General features: G+C 48.2%; 1 protein-coding gene across 1 annotated transcript; it reads right to left on the bottom strand.

Moving 5' to 3' along the window:
- Nucleotides 1-10,111: 10,111 nt before the first annotated feature.
- Nucleotides 10,112-13,506, bottom strand: Gal3st3 (galactose-3-O-sulfotransferase 3). Its single transcript, XM_026396663.2, has 2 exons — nt 13,382-13,506; nt 10,112-11,282 (listed from the first exon to the last, which is right to left on the bottom strand). Exons 1-2 carry the CDS (start codon nt 13,504-13,506, stop codon nt 10,112-10,114), a joined length of 1,296 nt encoding a protein of 431 aa, XP_026252448.1.
- Nucleotides 13,507-15,462: the final 1,956 nt, after the last annotated feature.

The following is a 15,462-nucleotide window of genomic DNA, read 5'->3' as shown; positions in this document are numbered from 1 at the left end:
CTTAAGACAGAACTGGCCTGGAGGTGCGGCGTAGAGCAGGAGCTCATTCACGTCAAGCTGTGGAGCTTTTGAACTTAGTTGGTCATCTCTGGAACTGTCATAGTGGCCATCCTATTTAAGGGGGCTTCATCTACAAGTCAATCCCATGTTAATGTGGGCGCTGGGGTCAGTAACTGATCAAAGTTACCTAGTGCATTTGCGCTACTAAAGGAACCTTTCTTCCCAGACACTTATAGCCATAATTCCTAGCTTTACACCAGCCAGGTGTGGTGGCACATGCCTGTAATCCCAGCTCCTTGGGAGGCTGAGACAGGGGTATCAGGAGTTCAATGCCAGCCTCAGCAAAAATGAGGAGCTAAGCAACTTGGTGAGTTGCTTAGAGTTTACAACTCTAAGTAAAATACAAAATAGGGGGCTGGGACTGTGGCTCAGTGGTAGAGCGCTTGTCTCGCACATGTGAGACCCTGGGTTCAATCCTCAGCATCACATAAAAATAAATAAATAAACAAAATTAAGATACTGTGTCCATTTTTAACTAAATAAAATACAAAATAGGGCTGGGGATGTGGCTCAGTGTTTGAGTGTCCCTGAGTTCGATCCCTGGTACCCGCCCCCCGCAAAATAAAGAGTTAGTCACATTAATCCTTTTCTGTTGATGTGATTTCCAACTAGCTCCCTTGTTTCTTTTTATTTTCTATAAATTAATTACCACCCTTTGCTTTCTCATCTACTTTGGAAATAGTTTAAAGAAGACCCTAAAGTAATTTTTTTAATATTTATTTTTTTAGTTGTAGTTGTACACAATACTTTTATTTTATTTATTTATTTTTATGCTGTGCTGAGGATTGAACCCAGGCCCTCACACATGCTAGGGGAGTGCTCTACCACTGAGCCACAACTCCAGCCCCACCTAAAGTAATTTAAAGAACACTTGTGACCTTGCCTGCATTTCACTGCTCATTGCTAGCTACTGCCTAACAACCTGGTCTTCATCATTGTGACTGTTACACTCTGTCACTGTAGTGCACAAGCAGTCATGAACAACAAATAGATGAATAAAAATGGCTTTGTTCCAATAAAACTTTATTTACAACAACAGGTGTGGGGGGTTGGTCAGATTTGGCTTGCTATTTGCTGGTCCCTGAGCTAGAATGTCAACAAAACGAGAGATCAGCCTGTGATTTCAGGCTACCAGTAACATCTCTAAATGCCACCTAGGAAGTAAGTGGCATGCCAGTATATGTAGGAGTTCCACCACATACCCACAGTGGGTACAGATAACCTTTAGAGCATAAATAGTAGTAAAATGTGGTAAGCTCATGAGGAAGTGATGGGTTTTGTGTACCTTTTTTTTTTTTTTTGTGTGTGTGTGTGTGTGTGTATGCACGCGCGCACGCTTTTTTGGTAGATGGACATAATACATTTATTGATTTTTTAAATATGGAACTGAGGATTGAACCCAGTGCCTCACACATACTAGGAAAGTGCTCTACCACTGAGCTACAACTCCAGCCCATGTGACAAATCTTTACTTTTAAATGAGTATCAATTCACCAAATTAATAGCATGAAACAAGTTCTTGAATTCTATTATCTGGTAATGTGGATTAAGATAAACTAAAAGCAACCCAAACAAGTAAACTTAAGTGTTCAGTGTTCTAACCCTTTTCCAGAATAGATATTTTTTAAAAAATTATTTTTGTAGTTGAAGTTGGACACAAAAGCTTTATTATTTATTTATTTATTTATTTATTTATTTATTATTTTTATGTGGTGCTGAGGATCGAACCCAGGGCCTTGCACGTGTAAGGTGAGTGCTCTACCACTGAGTCACAACCCCAGCCCCAGAACAGATGATATTAAGGCTGACTTTGCTTCGTACAAATTACATATCAGTATTTACTACTTTGCATAGGTAAAGCCCTTGAGCTTCAAGAAAGTGTGAGGGAGCAGGATGTGGTGGCATATGCCTGTAATCCCAATGATTTGGGAGGCTGAGGCAAGGTTGCAAGTTTCAGGCCAGTCTCAGCAATATAGAAAGATCCTGACAACTAATTTGACCCTGTCTTGAAATAAAAAATAAGAAAGGGCTAAGGATGTGGCTCAGTGGTAAAGTGCCTCTGGGTTCAATCCCTGGTACCAAACAACAACAACAAACCAAAGGATAAGGAAAAAATTCTTTAATCCCTTTCTTTCTTCTAAGAATGACTTTTTCCTACTAGGTATAAGAAAGAGGATTGGGAATGGAGCTCAGTGGTATAGTGCTTGCCTAGCAAGTGCAAGGTCCTCTGTTCTATCCCCAGCTCTTCAAAAATAAAACTTCCAGGAAAAAAAAATCTGTAGGTTCAAGAAAGAAAAAGTCAACATTGATAAATATATTACTTGAGCTAAAAAGCACAGGAAAACAAGCTAGGCACTCATTAAATTTCTAAGAAATATAGGTCAAAAGATGAAACATTTAGATAAGTACTAAGTACAGAGGACTGAAATGTGCTACTCCCCAGAAAGCCAAGGGACCCACTATATAACACACAGGATTAGTTTGCTGCCTTTCATAAGAGTAGACCTTGAGCTTTGCCCCCAGGGCATCTAGAATGCCCGTCACAGAACAGGTGCTTCTTTCAGAACAGGTGCTTCTTTCTCCTCTTGTCCTCGGATGTGGTAGCCTTCATGGATTTCTGGCTGGTGGCACTGACCAGGGCCGAGAGGTAATCCAAGACCTCATCTCTTTCTTCTGGAAGAGAGATGGGGGAGAGAGACGGCAGCCGGGGTCCTCAGATTCCTGCAGCCCTGTGGGTCAGAGGAGAGAATGTTGGGTCTGGAAATAGGTCTGCAGGATGGTCATCATCTTCTGTAGGTCACCTCCTTCTCCTCTTTGGAGCTGCAGCTGCCATGGGATCCCAGGGCCACCACCTCCTTGGCCTTGAGCTCTTTCTCCCTCTGCAGGTGGCACTGTTTAATGTTGGCCCGAGTTTCTGTGGCCTGCTTCAACCTGTGTTCTTCAACTTGCTGGCCTTGAACACTTCTGCCACCTCCTTCTCAGCCTGCAGCAGCTGCTGAGTCCCCTGTGACTGACTAGTCACGGATGGGGCCACTTTTGTTCTTTTGGTTGTTTTTATTGTTACCGGGGTTGAATCCAGGGACCCTTAACCACTGAGCCACATCCCAGCACTTTTTATTCATTTATTTTTTGCAACAGAGTCGCACTAAGTTGCCAGGGCCTCAGTAAGCTGCTGAGGCTGGCCTGAAACTTGTGATCTTCCTGCCTCAGCCTCCAGAGTCTGTGGGATTACAGGAGACTCTGGCCGCCACGAGCATCAACTTTTGTTTATAATATAATTTAGTTTATTGTTAATTTATTAATTTTTAATAATGGTTGTATTTAACAACTAGCTTGCAATATTCAGATTTCAGGAGTCAGCAAGAAGGCTAGGGTTGTGGCTCAGTGGTAGAGCGCTTGGTAGAGCGCTTGCCTAGCATGTGTGAGGCACTGGGTTCGAGTCCCAGCACCACATATAAATAAACAAATACATAAATAAGGTCCATCCACAACTAAAAAAATATTAAACAAACAAACAAAAGAAGTCAGAGCCACACCTGCCATCCTGCATCATTTGGGGAATGGTGGTGTAATCCATGCAGCTGTGGTCTGGGGGTAATGACATACACAGGTGAAAAGTCTTTGGGGGTCAGACCAGGCTGGGCCTGAGGGTATCTGGTTTTGAATCCTGTGTCCCACGTCATGAGATTGGAATGGGGGTGGAGCATGGGGATTGGAGAGGCCAGTTCTGTTCTGCCCTTTGCCCCTGAAGGTGCCAGCACAACCCTTGGGGAGGAGAGAGATGGCAGCTGGGGTCCTCAGATTCCTGCAGCCCTTCTGGGTCAGAGGAGAGAATGTTGGGTCTGGGAGGTTGAGAAAGGGGCTGCCGCTCTTCCTTCCCTTCTGTCTTCCTCCCCTCCACGCCTTCATCTGGATGGAGCCAGAGGGAGCCTTTTCCCCAGGCCCTGGCTCTGCAGTCCTTTCCACTCCTCTCACTCATTCTGGGAGGCTGCCCAATTGCGTTGGCAGATCACCAGCTTCTCTCTGTGCCCTGCCTTACCCCGGGCTCCCAAAGCACTCTGTCCCCCCCCAACTCGGGGCCACTCTCAGGAGGCCTTTAGAGCACTGCTCTTTAATAAGGAGGCCGCAGGGACGGCTGGTTGTGTGGGGCCGTGCAGTGTATTCTGGTGGTAAGAACTGCTGGCAGGAGCTGGGCTTGGCATCTGAGCACTCTGATTTCTGCTTTGGCTCAGCTATTTTTCCTGCTGGTGGGCCAGGGCATGACATCTTTTAGTGCCTCAGTTTCCTTTTCCATAAGAGGGGTTAAGAGTCGCACCTAACTCACTTGTTGTAAGATTCAAATATATTAAAATACGAGATCCATGGAGGAAAGCACCCAGTACATTCTAAGTGCTCAATAAATGGTAGCTGGTATTGTTGTTCTTATTAACGGAACTTCTTCTGGCAGCACTTGCAGTTTCTCATTTAAGCCTTTCTCCTGCCTGCTTCAGTGACTCCTCATTATCTGTAACAGAGGGCCTCAGGGCACCTTGCCATGCCAAGAATGGGCTATTGCTGGGCTGAGATAGTGACCTTCTCAGTTTTGGGGCAACCTCTGTTGCTGATCATCTGTGGCCATTCCACTTATTCCAGAACAATCTGAACTTCCTCCTCCTTCTGCTTTCTCATTTCTAATCTTTAAAATCTCCCTCCAAATTTGGCCCAGCAAATGAAGTTGAGTGACATATGATGGCCAGCTGAAGAATATATATATATATATACACACACACACACACACACACACACACACACACATATATACATACATACACACACATTTCAGGAGAGGGCTTCTTTATCTGATGTGGGTGAGCAGGGGCTCTGATTCCTCAGTCCAAACACCTCCAGTGTCAGCTGCAACCCAGAGGACAGGCCCAGGCCCTGGGGTCCCAATGCCCTGCAGCAAAGTTCCTTCTACCAACACACATCTGGTGCTGGACCCTCTGTGCCCACAAGGTTCTAGAGCTTTAGAATCATGTGGCCCCTGCCTCAAGGAGCTTGCCTTTATGTCTGGAACAATAATTGAATAATTTTCAGAGGAATTTATCTAGGAAGGGGAGAGTCTCTGGGATCAGGAGGTAATTGACTAGATGGGGGAGATGGATTAGTGTTTTTTTTTTTTTTTTTGCAAGAAAAGATGGTACCTGTGGCAAGAACCTACTCCAAAATAAAGGATAAATATTCTTGGTTTCTTCTTTTGCCTCAAAACATGATGTTTACTCAAATAATTTATAAAAAGAAATGAAAAAATGTCCAAACATAAAGAACAAATAAAAATTGGAAAAAAAGTTGTTCAAACCTTTTGCTCCCTCCCACTCCCTGCAGCCCCTCAGCCCTGAGGATTAAACCCTGGCTAGGCAGAGTAGAGCAAAAGAGCCCTTGTCAGGTAAGGTGGGCAATAGTAAAGGGCATGTCCTCAATGGAGGTGTTTTAGATGGTCTCAATGTGTCTCTAAGAGTTCCCTTTCTGTCACCATATTAGTAGCAACACTCTTATAGCCAAAATGGCCACTATGATCCATTCTAAGGGTACAGCTTTCCTGACTAAAGAAAACTACTGCAGCTGAGTGCAGTGGTGCATGCCTGTGATCTCAGCTACTTGGAAGTCTGAGGCAGGAGAATTGAAGGTTCAAGGCCAACCTGGGCAATTTAATGAGATCCTGCTCAATATAAAAAGGCTGGGGATGCAGCTCAGTTGGTAGAGCACTTGCCTAGAATTTACAGGCCCTGGGTCCCATCCCCAGTACTGCAAAAACCAACATGCCATAGGCAGAGATTGCAGGGAAGTGGCAAGAGGTTCACGTTATTCAGCTTATTCCAGTTACTCTCTCAATGATGTGTTCAGGGCCATCCTCTCTGGGCTGGGAATCTTGACTGGTTGACATGACCCTTAGAAATCCTGCCAGGCATGGTGACTTGCACCTGTATTACCAGCACTCAAGAGACAGAGGCAGAAGGATCACTTGAGCTCAGTAGTTTGAAACCAAACTGGGCAACATAGGAAGACCTCATTTCAAAAACATACAAGAGTGAATGAAATTAGCTCATCTGAACTTCCAAGCATGTCATTCAAGGCCTTTTCTAAGCTGGTACTGGCCACCTAGAGGGCCCAGTGTGCATGTCAACTTTCTGTAACAAAGGTACTGAATCAAACTACCTGAAATAATCAGTTTATAAAGAGGAAACATTTGTTTTGGCTCAACAGTGAGGCCTAACTCAAACTTGAGGTCTTTATGCCTCAGATTCCCAAGTGGCTGGGATTAAAGTTGTTCGCTATAGTACCCAGTCCCACGCACTTTCATTCTTCTGTATTCATAAAAATCAAGATTATTGCTGGCCCATATTATGCCTTTGGGCCAAGTGGAAAAATGCACCCCTTCCTCAAAATGCTGTCTTCCAACTGCTGGAAAACTCTTAAACGGATGTGCCAACCTGTAACATCTACCATGTGTTAATACTGGAGGAGCCCTGATAAAACCAGAGGTGGCAACTTGGGGGCACTTCTATGTGCCAGACATTGTGCTAGGTGCCTTATCTCAAATACTGTTCCCAGAATCCCATGGGGGGATCTTTATTTCATGGAAGTTGGCTGGGTCAGGCTCAAATACTGAGTAAAAAAATGTAGGGATGGGTGCAGTGGCTCACGCCTATATAATCCTAGGGCTCGGGAGGCTGAGGCAGGGGGATTGAAAGTTCAAAGCCAGCCTCAGCAAAAGTGACACACTCAACTCAGTGAGACCCTCTAAATAAAATACAAAATAGGGCTGGGGATGTGTCTCTGTGGGTGGAGTCCCCCTGAGTTCAATCCTTGGTACCCCTGCCCCCCAAATGTAGCCAGTAGTAGCAGATCCAGGGTTTGAACTTCACAGCACTGATGGTTAATTATTAGGAAAAGTCATATCCATGGAATCATTGCCTCCCACTGGCTGCTCCTTCATCTGTTTCATACCTTGCGGTGAGCTCCTTGAGGCAGGGGCCACAATCACCACGGTTCTAAAGCTCTAGAACCTTGCAGGGTAGGCACAGAGGGGCCAGCAACAGATGTGCATTGGTGGAGCTTTGTTGCAGGGCATTGGGACCACAGAGGCTGGGTCTTCCCCGGGGTTGCATCTGGAGGGGTTTGGACTGAGGAGTCAGAACCCCTGCTCACCTCAGGGTCTGTCCTTGCCCCTACATCAAAGAAGCCCTCTCTTTCTGTTAAGTTTCTGAATGCAGATATTTCTGAGTTCAGAATTGTGGCTGCAAAAGTGGGGCAATGTAAATGCCTGCCTGCCCGAGAGCCTGGGAAGGTAGGGGAGGCCTATCAAAGCAGATTGTAAAGGCACGTTTGAGTTTCCGAGGCAGACCCAGGGTAGGGTGAAGGACGTTCCTGCCGGAGATGTCACCAGAGGCTAGGGCTGGCAGAAGAAGGAATAAAGACATCTTCTAGGCTTGGGGGCCAAAGGACACCTGTGTTTGGATACACGACTTTGAGTCTAGTACAATTCTTTATTTCTGCTGAGCATCAGAGAACTAATTATGGCCTTGCATGCTCTAATTATTGCCTTTTCCAGAGCTCTATTGTTAAAAAGTGGGGTGCTATATAAATCACCCCTTTCAAGCCCAAGGAAGTGTGCTATGATTCAGATGGGGTTTACCCACTCGAAAACTTGTGTTGAAATTTGGTCCCCAATATAACAATGCTGAGAGGAGATGATGACTTTAAGAGGTGACTAGGTCATTAAGATGGATAAACACCTCACTCATGGGTGTGTGTTCTTGCTCTTGGGAACTGGCTTAGTTACTGTGAGAGGAAGTTCTAAAGTGAGGCCACCCTTCCTTGTGTTTTGTCTCTTTCTCTTCTGCTTGCACCCACTTGCCCTCTGCCATATGGCCCAACCTGATGCTGGTGCCATGTTCCCAGCATTCAGAACCCTGAGTCAAAACAAACTTCTTTCTTTATAAACTCCCCAGCCATAGGTCATCTATTATGGCAACAGACTGTATCTATGACTAAGATACAGTGTCATATGGCCTGCCAACCAACCATTGCAATCTTCATTGTCCAAGCAGGTCAACTATTTTCTCTGTGGAAAAAAAAAAAAAAGATAAGAGCTGATACTGGCATCTTGGTTCTTCACTTTACATTCTTTTTTGAGGTACTGGGAGTCAGCCTAGCCTGTGCCATGTGACTTTATTTAAATGGCACCATGCACAGCAATTACAAGCACAGACTTTGAAGTTATGCTGTCAGGGTTCAAATTCTAATGGCCACTTTCTAGCTGTGCGACCCTGATGTCACTTAAAATTCATTTTTTTTAAAAGAGAGAGTGAGAGAGGGAGAGAGAGAGAGAGAATTTCAATATTTTTTTTTTAGTTATCGGCGGACACAACATCTTTTTTTTTTTTTTTTTTTTGTATGTGGTGCTGAGGATCGAACCTGGGCCACACGCATGCCAGGCGAGCTTGCTACCACTTGAGCCACATCCCCAGCCCACTTAAAATTCATTTTCCAACTGGAACATGGTGTCTATCTCCTAAGTTAATACATGGGAAAGCCCTTAAACAATGACTGGCATACAGTACAGTGGACCATATTAGCTACCATTTTTATTTTTTGTCCAGATATGTCAAGGTAGCTCTGAAGAAAGTTAAGTCCTGAAACTTTGCTAGTCTTAAGAGAAGTTTCATTTGAAAGTGCTAGATTTGCTTATATTTTTTGGGGGGGTGGGGTGGGGCACGGGGATACTATGGGTTTAACGTAGGGGCAATTTACCACTGGGCTAAATTCCCAGCCCCTTCATGTTTTGAGAAAGGGTCTTGCTAAATTGCTGAAGCTGACCTTGAACTTGCAATCTTCCTGTCTCAGCCTCTCAAGCTGTTGGTATTACAGGCTATGCCACAATGCCCAGCAGATATGGATATCTTGCTGTGCTCAAGAAAACTGGGAGAGGAATTGGTCCTCCTTAGAGTAGGGACTTGCTGGGAGAGGTAAAATTGGAGGTAAACATTCACTAACCTGAAACCAGATACGGATCCTTCTCCCAGAGGAGCATCTTCACACTGTTCTTCCTAAGACAGTGCAGTGTGCTCTAACCTGCACAGTCCTTACTGTTTGCTTCCATTTCACTGTCTTGGGTGAGCTCCAGGAAGATAAAGACCCTATCTGTCCTGGTCACCTGCATCTTCAAGTTACAAATGCTGTTCAGTTAATGATGCCAAATAAAAATGACTGATTTGAAAAATGAGAGGGACTGAGGTGGCTGTGGTCTGTATTGGTGAGCCCAGTCGATCAAAGGGTTGAGGAGAGTTGTGGGCCTTTGGGAGGGGCAACTAGGAGCTTGACTAAGTCTAGGTTCCCATCTTCATGGGGGCCAGTCACAATACCTCCTAGATATCTGTCTCATACTCAAATATGGGGAATCTGTCTTTCAATGAATAACATACTGCCTGCACATTTTAAAGATGTTTTATTTAAAAAAAAAAAAGAAAAAGAAAAAAGAGAAAAACAAACCAACAAAAAGCCCAACCCAGGAACTCTTGGTCCTGGGAGTCTGGGAGCAGCTTAGGTTTGTGGGGAGGGTAGAACCTGGAAGACACAGTATAGGGGTCTCTGCAGCCCTGGGAAGAGCAAGAGCCCAGCCATACTGAGAAACAGCACAGCCATTGTCTGGGGTTCAGCCCCACTCTGGGGCTTGCACTCATCTACATGGAAAAACAGGTGTGGGGTGGACCCAGCCCCCAGAAAAAAGTAGGGCCAGGGCTTTGGGACGGACCTTACACCTCTTGTTAAAGTCACCAACCAGCTGGGAAGAAGAGGGTGGCCCAGGGCTCCATCAGGCCTAAAAGCGAAATCCTCAAAGGTGGGGCTCAGCCAACATCGAGGAGGTCGGCTCAGATGGGGAGATGCACCCTCAGTTCGGTGTGAGGCTCAAGCCCCTGGGAAAGAACGGGCCCTGATGGGGCAGGACCTGGAGGCAGCCTCCTCCTGGGAGGGCAGGGCAGGATGCAGGCTCTGGGAGTCAGCTCACAGCTCAGGAGCCCTGGGGACTTCGGGGGATGGCTCGAATGGGTCTGGGTGGGGGATTGTCCAGGACGGGTTCGGGCCGGGCCCGAGCACCACCACGGCGCTTCTGCTTGCGCAGCAGGTAGTTCGAGTACTGCACCTCGGGCATGGCCAGCTTGAGGCAGGCCTCGGTGGCTGGGCCGGCCCCGCCGCCAGGCAGGTCATAGCCCATGATGTCCACCTTGCGGCTGGGCTGCCATGGCTGCAGCTGCTTGGTGCGGATCTGCGCGGCTGGACGCAGCACCGGATCATCGCCGAAGCAACGGCGCAGCAGGCGCTGCCGGGCCTCGCGCAGCTCGCGCGCTTCGCGCTCCACGCATGCGCGGCCGGCGTGTGCCACGCGGCGCCAGAAGGTGGCATTGAAGTGGTCGTAGAGGCTGGCGTCGAGGGCGTTCCAGGTGCGCGCGGCCCGCGCCAGCGCTTCAGGGATGGCAGCCAAGCGCGAGCTGGCAGCGCGTGCGTTGAGCTTGGCATAGAGCACGTCGTCCAGGTCCCAGGCCAGCAGGCGCCGCAGCAGCACGAGCGACTCGTCGAAGTACTCGGCGATCATGACGAGTGAGAAGACCTCCTCCACCTGGCGGATCAGGCCCGCCAGGTAGGCGGCGTCGTCGCGCGGGCTGCGCTCGTTGTCACCGCCCAGGTCGTAGGCCAGCGTGTTGTGCGCGAACATGGCGAAGTGCTCGCCCGCGCGGTAGTAGGCCTCGGGTGTGCGCAGGAAGGCCTCGAGCGACGCGTTGGGCACGCGCCGGAAGGCCGGGCAGTACTGGTTGTAGTAGCTGAAGAGCGACTCGAACATGGCGGCCGGCTCGCGCAGGATGGTGACGTAGACTGTGCCGGGCGGCATGAGGCGCTCCAGCTCCGCGCGGTCGAAGCGCAGGTGGCTGGCCAGCACGTGTGGCGGCCGCGTGGCCGGATGCACGAAGTGCGCCGAGAAGTTGCGCGGGTAGCAGAACTGGTGCTCGCAGCTCGGGTGCGGCAGGGCCACGGTCAGGTTGTGGCGCTCGGCGAAGCGGAACAGGATGTTCTGCACTGTGGTGCCCGCCGTTTTGTGCGTCTTCAGGAAGGCCACTGTCATATGCTTGGGGCGCGGTGGCGACTCCCGTAGGGGTGGGCAGCTCAGAGGGAATAGCTTAGGGTACCTGCAGGGCCCGGGCATATGTGAGAGGAGGGCTTGCCCGGATGTGCTGCCCAGGGGCGCTGCCTAGGCTTTACCCCTGGAGCAGTAGGGGCAGGGGTGCCTTTAAGCTGGGCCCTATGATCCCTGCTGTCCTCCTGAAAACCACACCCTTCTGTATTCTCCTCTTGGGGTGACTGGGCTCATCGATGCGCATAACGAATAGAATAGGGCAGAAACTATGGGATGTCACCTCTGAGATTCTATCAGAGAAAGGCTATGGCTTCCATCTTGGTGGTGTTTTCTTTTTTCCCCTCCCACGCTCTCTAGGATAACTCATGTTGGGGGAAGCAAGCTACTACACTGTGTGCAGCCCTATAGGGAGGTAACACGTGGCAACAGACTGCTTGAAGAACTGAAGTCTGCCAAATCACTTGAGTGAGCTTGGAAGGGGATCTCTTCCAGTCAGACCTTCAGATGAGGAGCAGCCCTGGCTAACGCCTTGATTGCACATTCATGGAAGACCTGAACCAGAGGTACCCAGTAAGCTACACCTGGATTCCTGACCCACAGAAATGGAGAGAATAAATGTTGTTTTCAGCTGCTAAATTTCAAGGTCATTTGTTTGTTCAAAAATAGATAATGGGGGCTGGGGTTATAGCTCAGTTGGTAGAGTTCTCACATCACAGGTGTGAGGCACTGGGTTCGACCCTCAGCACCACATAAAAACAAAACAAAGGGGGGCTGGGGTTGTGGCTCAGCCTTAGAACGTTTGCCTAGCACATGCAAGGCCCAGGATTCGATCCTCATGAGCAAATAAAAATAAATAAATAAAGATATTGTGTCCAACTAAAAAACAAATATAAAAATAAATAAATAAATGAAACAAAGGTATTGTGTCCATTTACTATAAAAAATGTTTCCAAAAAATAGATAATGGAAGGGACAAATGCCCTTCAGGATCCTTGAGGAATCCCACTTACAGATGTAGAAACTGAGGACCAGAGGAGAATCTGGGGACAATCACTAAATCCCCTTACTACCTTCTTTCTCATTTTACTCTTTAACTGATTCCTCACTTTTTAGGTGGGGGACACCAGGCTTTGTAGCAAGCCATTTGTTATAGGTTCTGTTAAGATCTCTGGAGCCTTAGTCATACATTCAGCGTTTTTGTTTTGTTTTGTTTTGTTTTTTTTGAGCATCTACTGTGTGCCAGACACTCTTCTATGCTCAAGAAATGCAACAGTCTACGAAACAGATGATACTCCAACCCTTCATGAAGTGTTCATTTCTGTTCCTCCTTCCTGAAACGAGGGTGTTTGGGATGACTAGTGACCTATAAAGTCCTGCAGGTTTTGATTCACTCACCTGTTTTTTTTTCTCTGCCATCCTAAGATCACGTAATGAGGGCAGTGTGAAGCAGCTTACAGAACACCATGGAGATTTCCTATCTGTAGCTGCTTTGGTTCAGGATAACAGTTACACACACATAAGACTAGCAAATCATTTGGTTCACACTGTTCATACCATTCTCAGGGGCAGGCCATGTAGAAAATGGGAAACTGAGGTTCAGAGAGGTACAGGGAATTGTTGAGTTCACAGGAAGTCAGGAGCAGGGGCAGGATTCCCATCAGTCAGCACATGGTACCTTGTATCAGGGTGACTAGTGGGTTGTACATACCATCACTCCCACTTTATAAGTGAAGTTATGTGCTGTCCACTGGGGCAGCACTCAGCTATCATGCTGTGCCCACAGGGTTTGGGCTGAATTCATATCCTAGCTAACTCTGACTGACTCTATGACTTTGAACAAGTAACTCAGTCCTTTCAGTGAAGGCCAGTTGTGGATGTAGAGGATATGTATGGAAAGCACTTTCAGAGTAAAGGAGTAAAGATTAACAGAAGGACTCTTCTGTTAGGTAGAAGAATGGGAAGGGAAACCCCAGTTCTTTTATTTTTGACACAGGGTACTGCCAAGTTGCCAAGGGTGGCCTTGAACTTGCAATCCTAACTCAGCATAGCTGGCATTACTGGCCAGCACCACCATCCCTGATAAACCCCTTCTTAGTGTGAACCCATGTGGCTCTGAGGGAACTTGCCTCCTTTGGGGGCCCACCCACTTACCAGCTGAGCTGCGCCCCCTGGTGGATGAGAAGGCTTACAGTGCTGCACCCCAGTACCAGCAGCAGGATTTTCCTGCGGCTCATCGTCTTGGTGGCCTGCTGCAGGCGCTGCAAGATGGATGGCATGGTGGAGTCCCCAGCCCTTGACCAGCTAGGGCCTCATTAGCCAGGTCTCCCTTCACTGGCATTCATGGGGGCTCATGAGGCTCTGGTAGTAGGGCCAGTGTTCCCAAGAAGCCTGGCAGGAGAAGGAGGCAGACAGGTTTGCAGTGGGCAGAGGAGATGGGCTCTAGGCCCTATCAGGACTGCTGCAAAAGAGAGCTCCAGTGAGTGGGGTGAGCAGCAAGGCCAAGGCAGATCAAATTCCTACCTCCTGTTAACAAGACCCGACCTCCTTACTGTTGGAGATAACCTAGTCTTGGGTGGAATTACAGGGTCTGGTGTGTGGCCAGCTCTTCAGCCTATAGCCACTTCTTACCGCTTGTCTCTCCCTCTCCACCTGTCCCTAACTTTTCTTTGTCTCATGGCCATTTGTCTGTCTCTACAACATGTGGATCAGAACACAGAAGTCTCAGCTTGAGTTTTGCCCTTCTCCAGGACTCCTAGTTTGATTACTTCAGCTGAGGGGTGTGTGTGACCTCCCCAAAGACTAAGCTACTGATCTCCACCTCCTTAAGTCTCAGATCAGTACTGCAGGCTTACTCCCTGCACTCTCCATTACAGACTCATTTAATCCTCACTTCAGTGCTAATGTAAGTATTATTCCCACTTTAAGGATGAAAAAAGTGAGGTTCTGAGAGGTAATGTCACTTGTGTGTGAGCACATAGCTGGTAACAGCAGAACTGGGATGCTAACCTACTCTTTCTGGCTCCAAAGTATATGCCCTTAGACACTATAGTGTGTTGTTTCCATAAAAACTGATTTTTCCATCCCTGCCCTGGTTCTGGCATTTTTGCATACTTCTGACCCTGAGCCCTCCTGGCTGGGCTCCTGCCCTGATGGCTCAGGACCAATAAATCGACGAGGGAAAGTGGGACTTGAATCCTGGAACCCTATTTGGATTCCATCCCCAGACACCTGAAACCCAGGCGGCCCTATCAGCTGACTGCAGTGGAGGTGCCCAGCAAAGGGGATAGGGTGGCAGCCTGGGAGAGGAGAGGGGCATGGGGAGCATAGAAGTGGCCCCTCCTTGTCCCTTTGCTGAGAATCTCTAGCAGGAGGTGAGCCTCCATCCCAGGTGAGGTGCAGGAGTGGGAGGCAGGAAAAAGGCCTGATTTCTGGCCAGTCTACTTTCCCCACCCAAATGCCTTGGCTCAAGGGCAGCGCAGCCCTTGGCAGCTCAGGTGGAAAGTCAGCTTCAGCAGCTATGCCTGACCCCAGGCTAGGGTGGGTCTCTGTCTCACCCCACAGGCCTGTGTCCAGGTTCAGGTTCAGGTTCAGGTTCAGCTTCAACACACACCCCTCTCCAAAGGGGAGGGGCAGCCTGAAGCCTTATGGGCATGTGCATGTGTGTGGATCTAGGACACCTGGGTCCCAGGAGGGGTGAGGTAATGAGAAAACCCTTTTGATTACCACCAACCTCCAGGTTCCTGGGCTTGGCTTCCAATCTCCCTGGCCCCCATTAATCCTGGATTAGATTTAAACCTGTTTGGGTGAAAAGATGTCCTGGTTACGCTTCCTCTTCTCTCCAGGCCCCAACACCTGCTTTCTTCCACCAGCCTGTCGACAGACTAATCTGCCTGGCGCTGAGGGGGTGAAAGGTCTAGCTACAAAGGACAACCAAGGGCACAGCAGAGGCAACCCAAGGCTACCTTTCACTTTTCAGGAATTGCTGGGGCAGAGGAGGGCTGGCTCAGCTGGGTGGGGAAGCCTGCAGGAGGAAGCCTGAGCTCTTGGCCCTCTCCCTGGTCCACACCTTCTCAATGTTACATCCCTGCTTAGAGGACTTGGTGACCAAATGGGGGTTTCTGAAGGAGTAAAATGGAGGGCGTAAGTCTATTTCTACCTCTGCTAAACTCACTGAAACCACTCTTATTTCTCAAGGGAGTCTAGGCCTGCCAAGGAGGTCAAGTCTATGGGGA

Source organism: Urocitellus parryii, chromosome 4, assembly GCF_045843805.1.
Source record: "Urocitellus parryii isolate mUroPar1 chromosome 4, mUroPar1.hap1, whole genome shotgun sequence".
NCBI lineage: Eukaryota > Metazoa > Chordata > Mammalia > Rodentia > Sciuridae > Urocitellus > Urocitellus parryii.
Note: the sequence above shows the minus strand (reverse complement) of the source record. Positions and strands in the feature narration are given on the sequence as shown.

Excerpts from the sequence above, each read along its gene's own strand:
- Gal3st3 (XM_026396663.2), bottom strand. The coding sequence starts at position 13,506 with ATGCCATCCATCTTGCAGCGCCTGCAGCAGGCCACCAAGACGATGAGC. Across the intron at positions 11,283-13,381 it reads CAGGGGGCGCAGCTCAGCTG|GTACCCTAAGCTATTCCCTC; the intron begins GTAAGTGGGTGG and ends CGGGCCCTGCAG.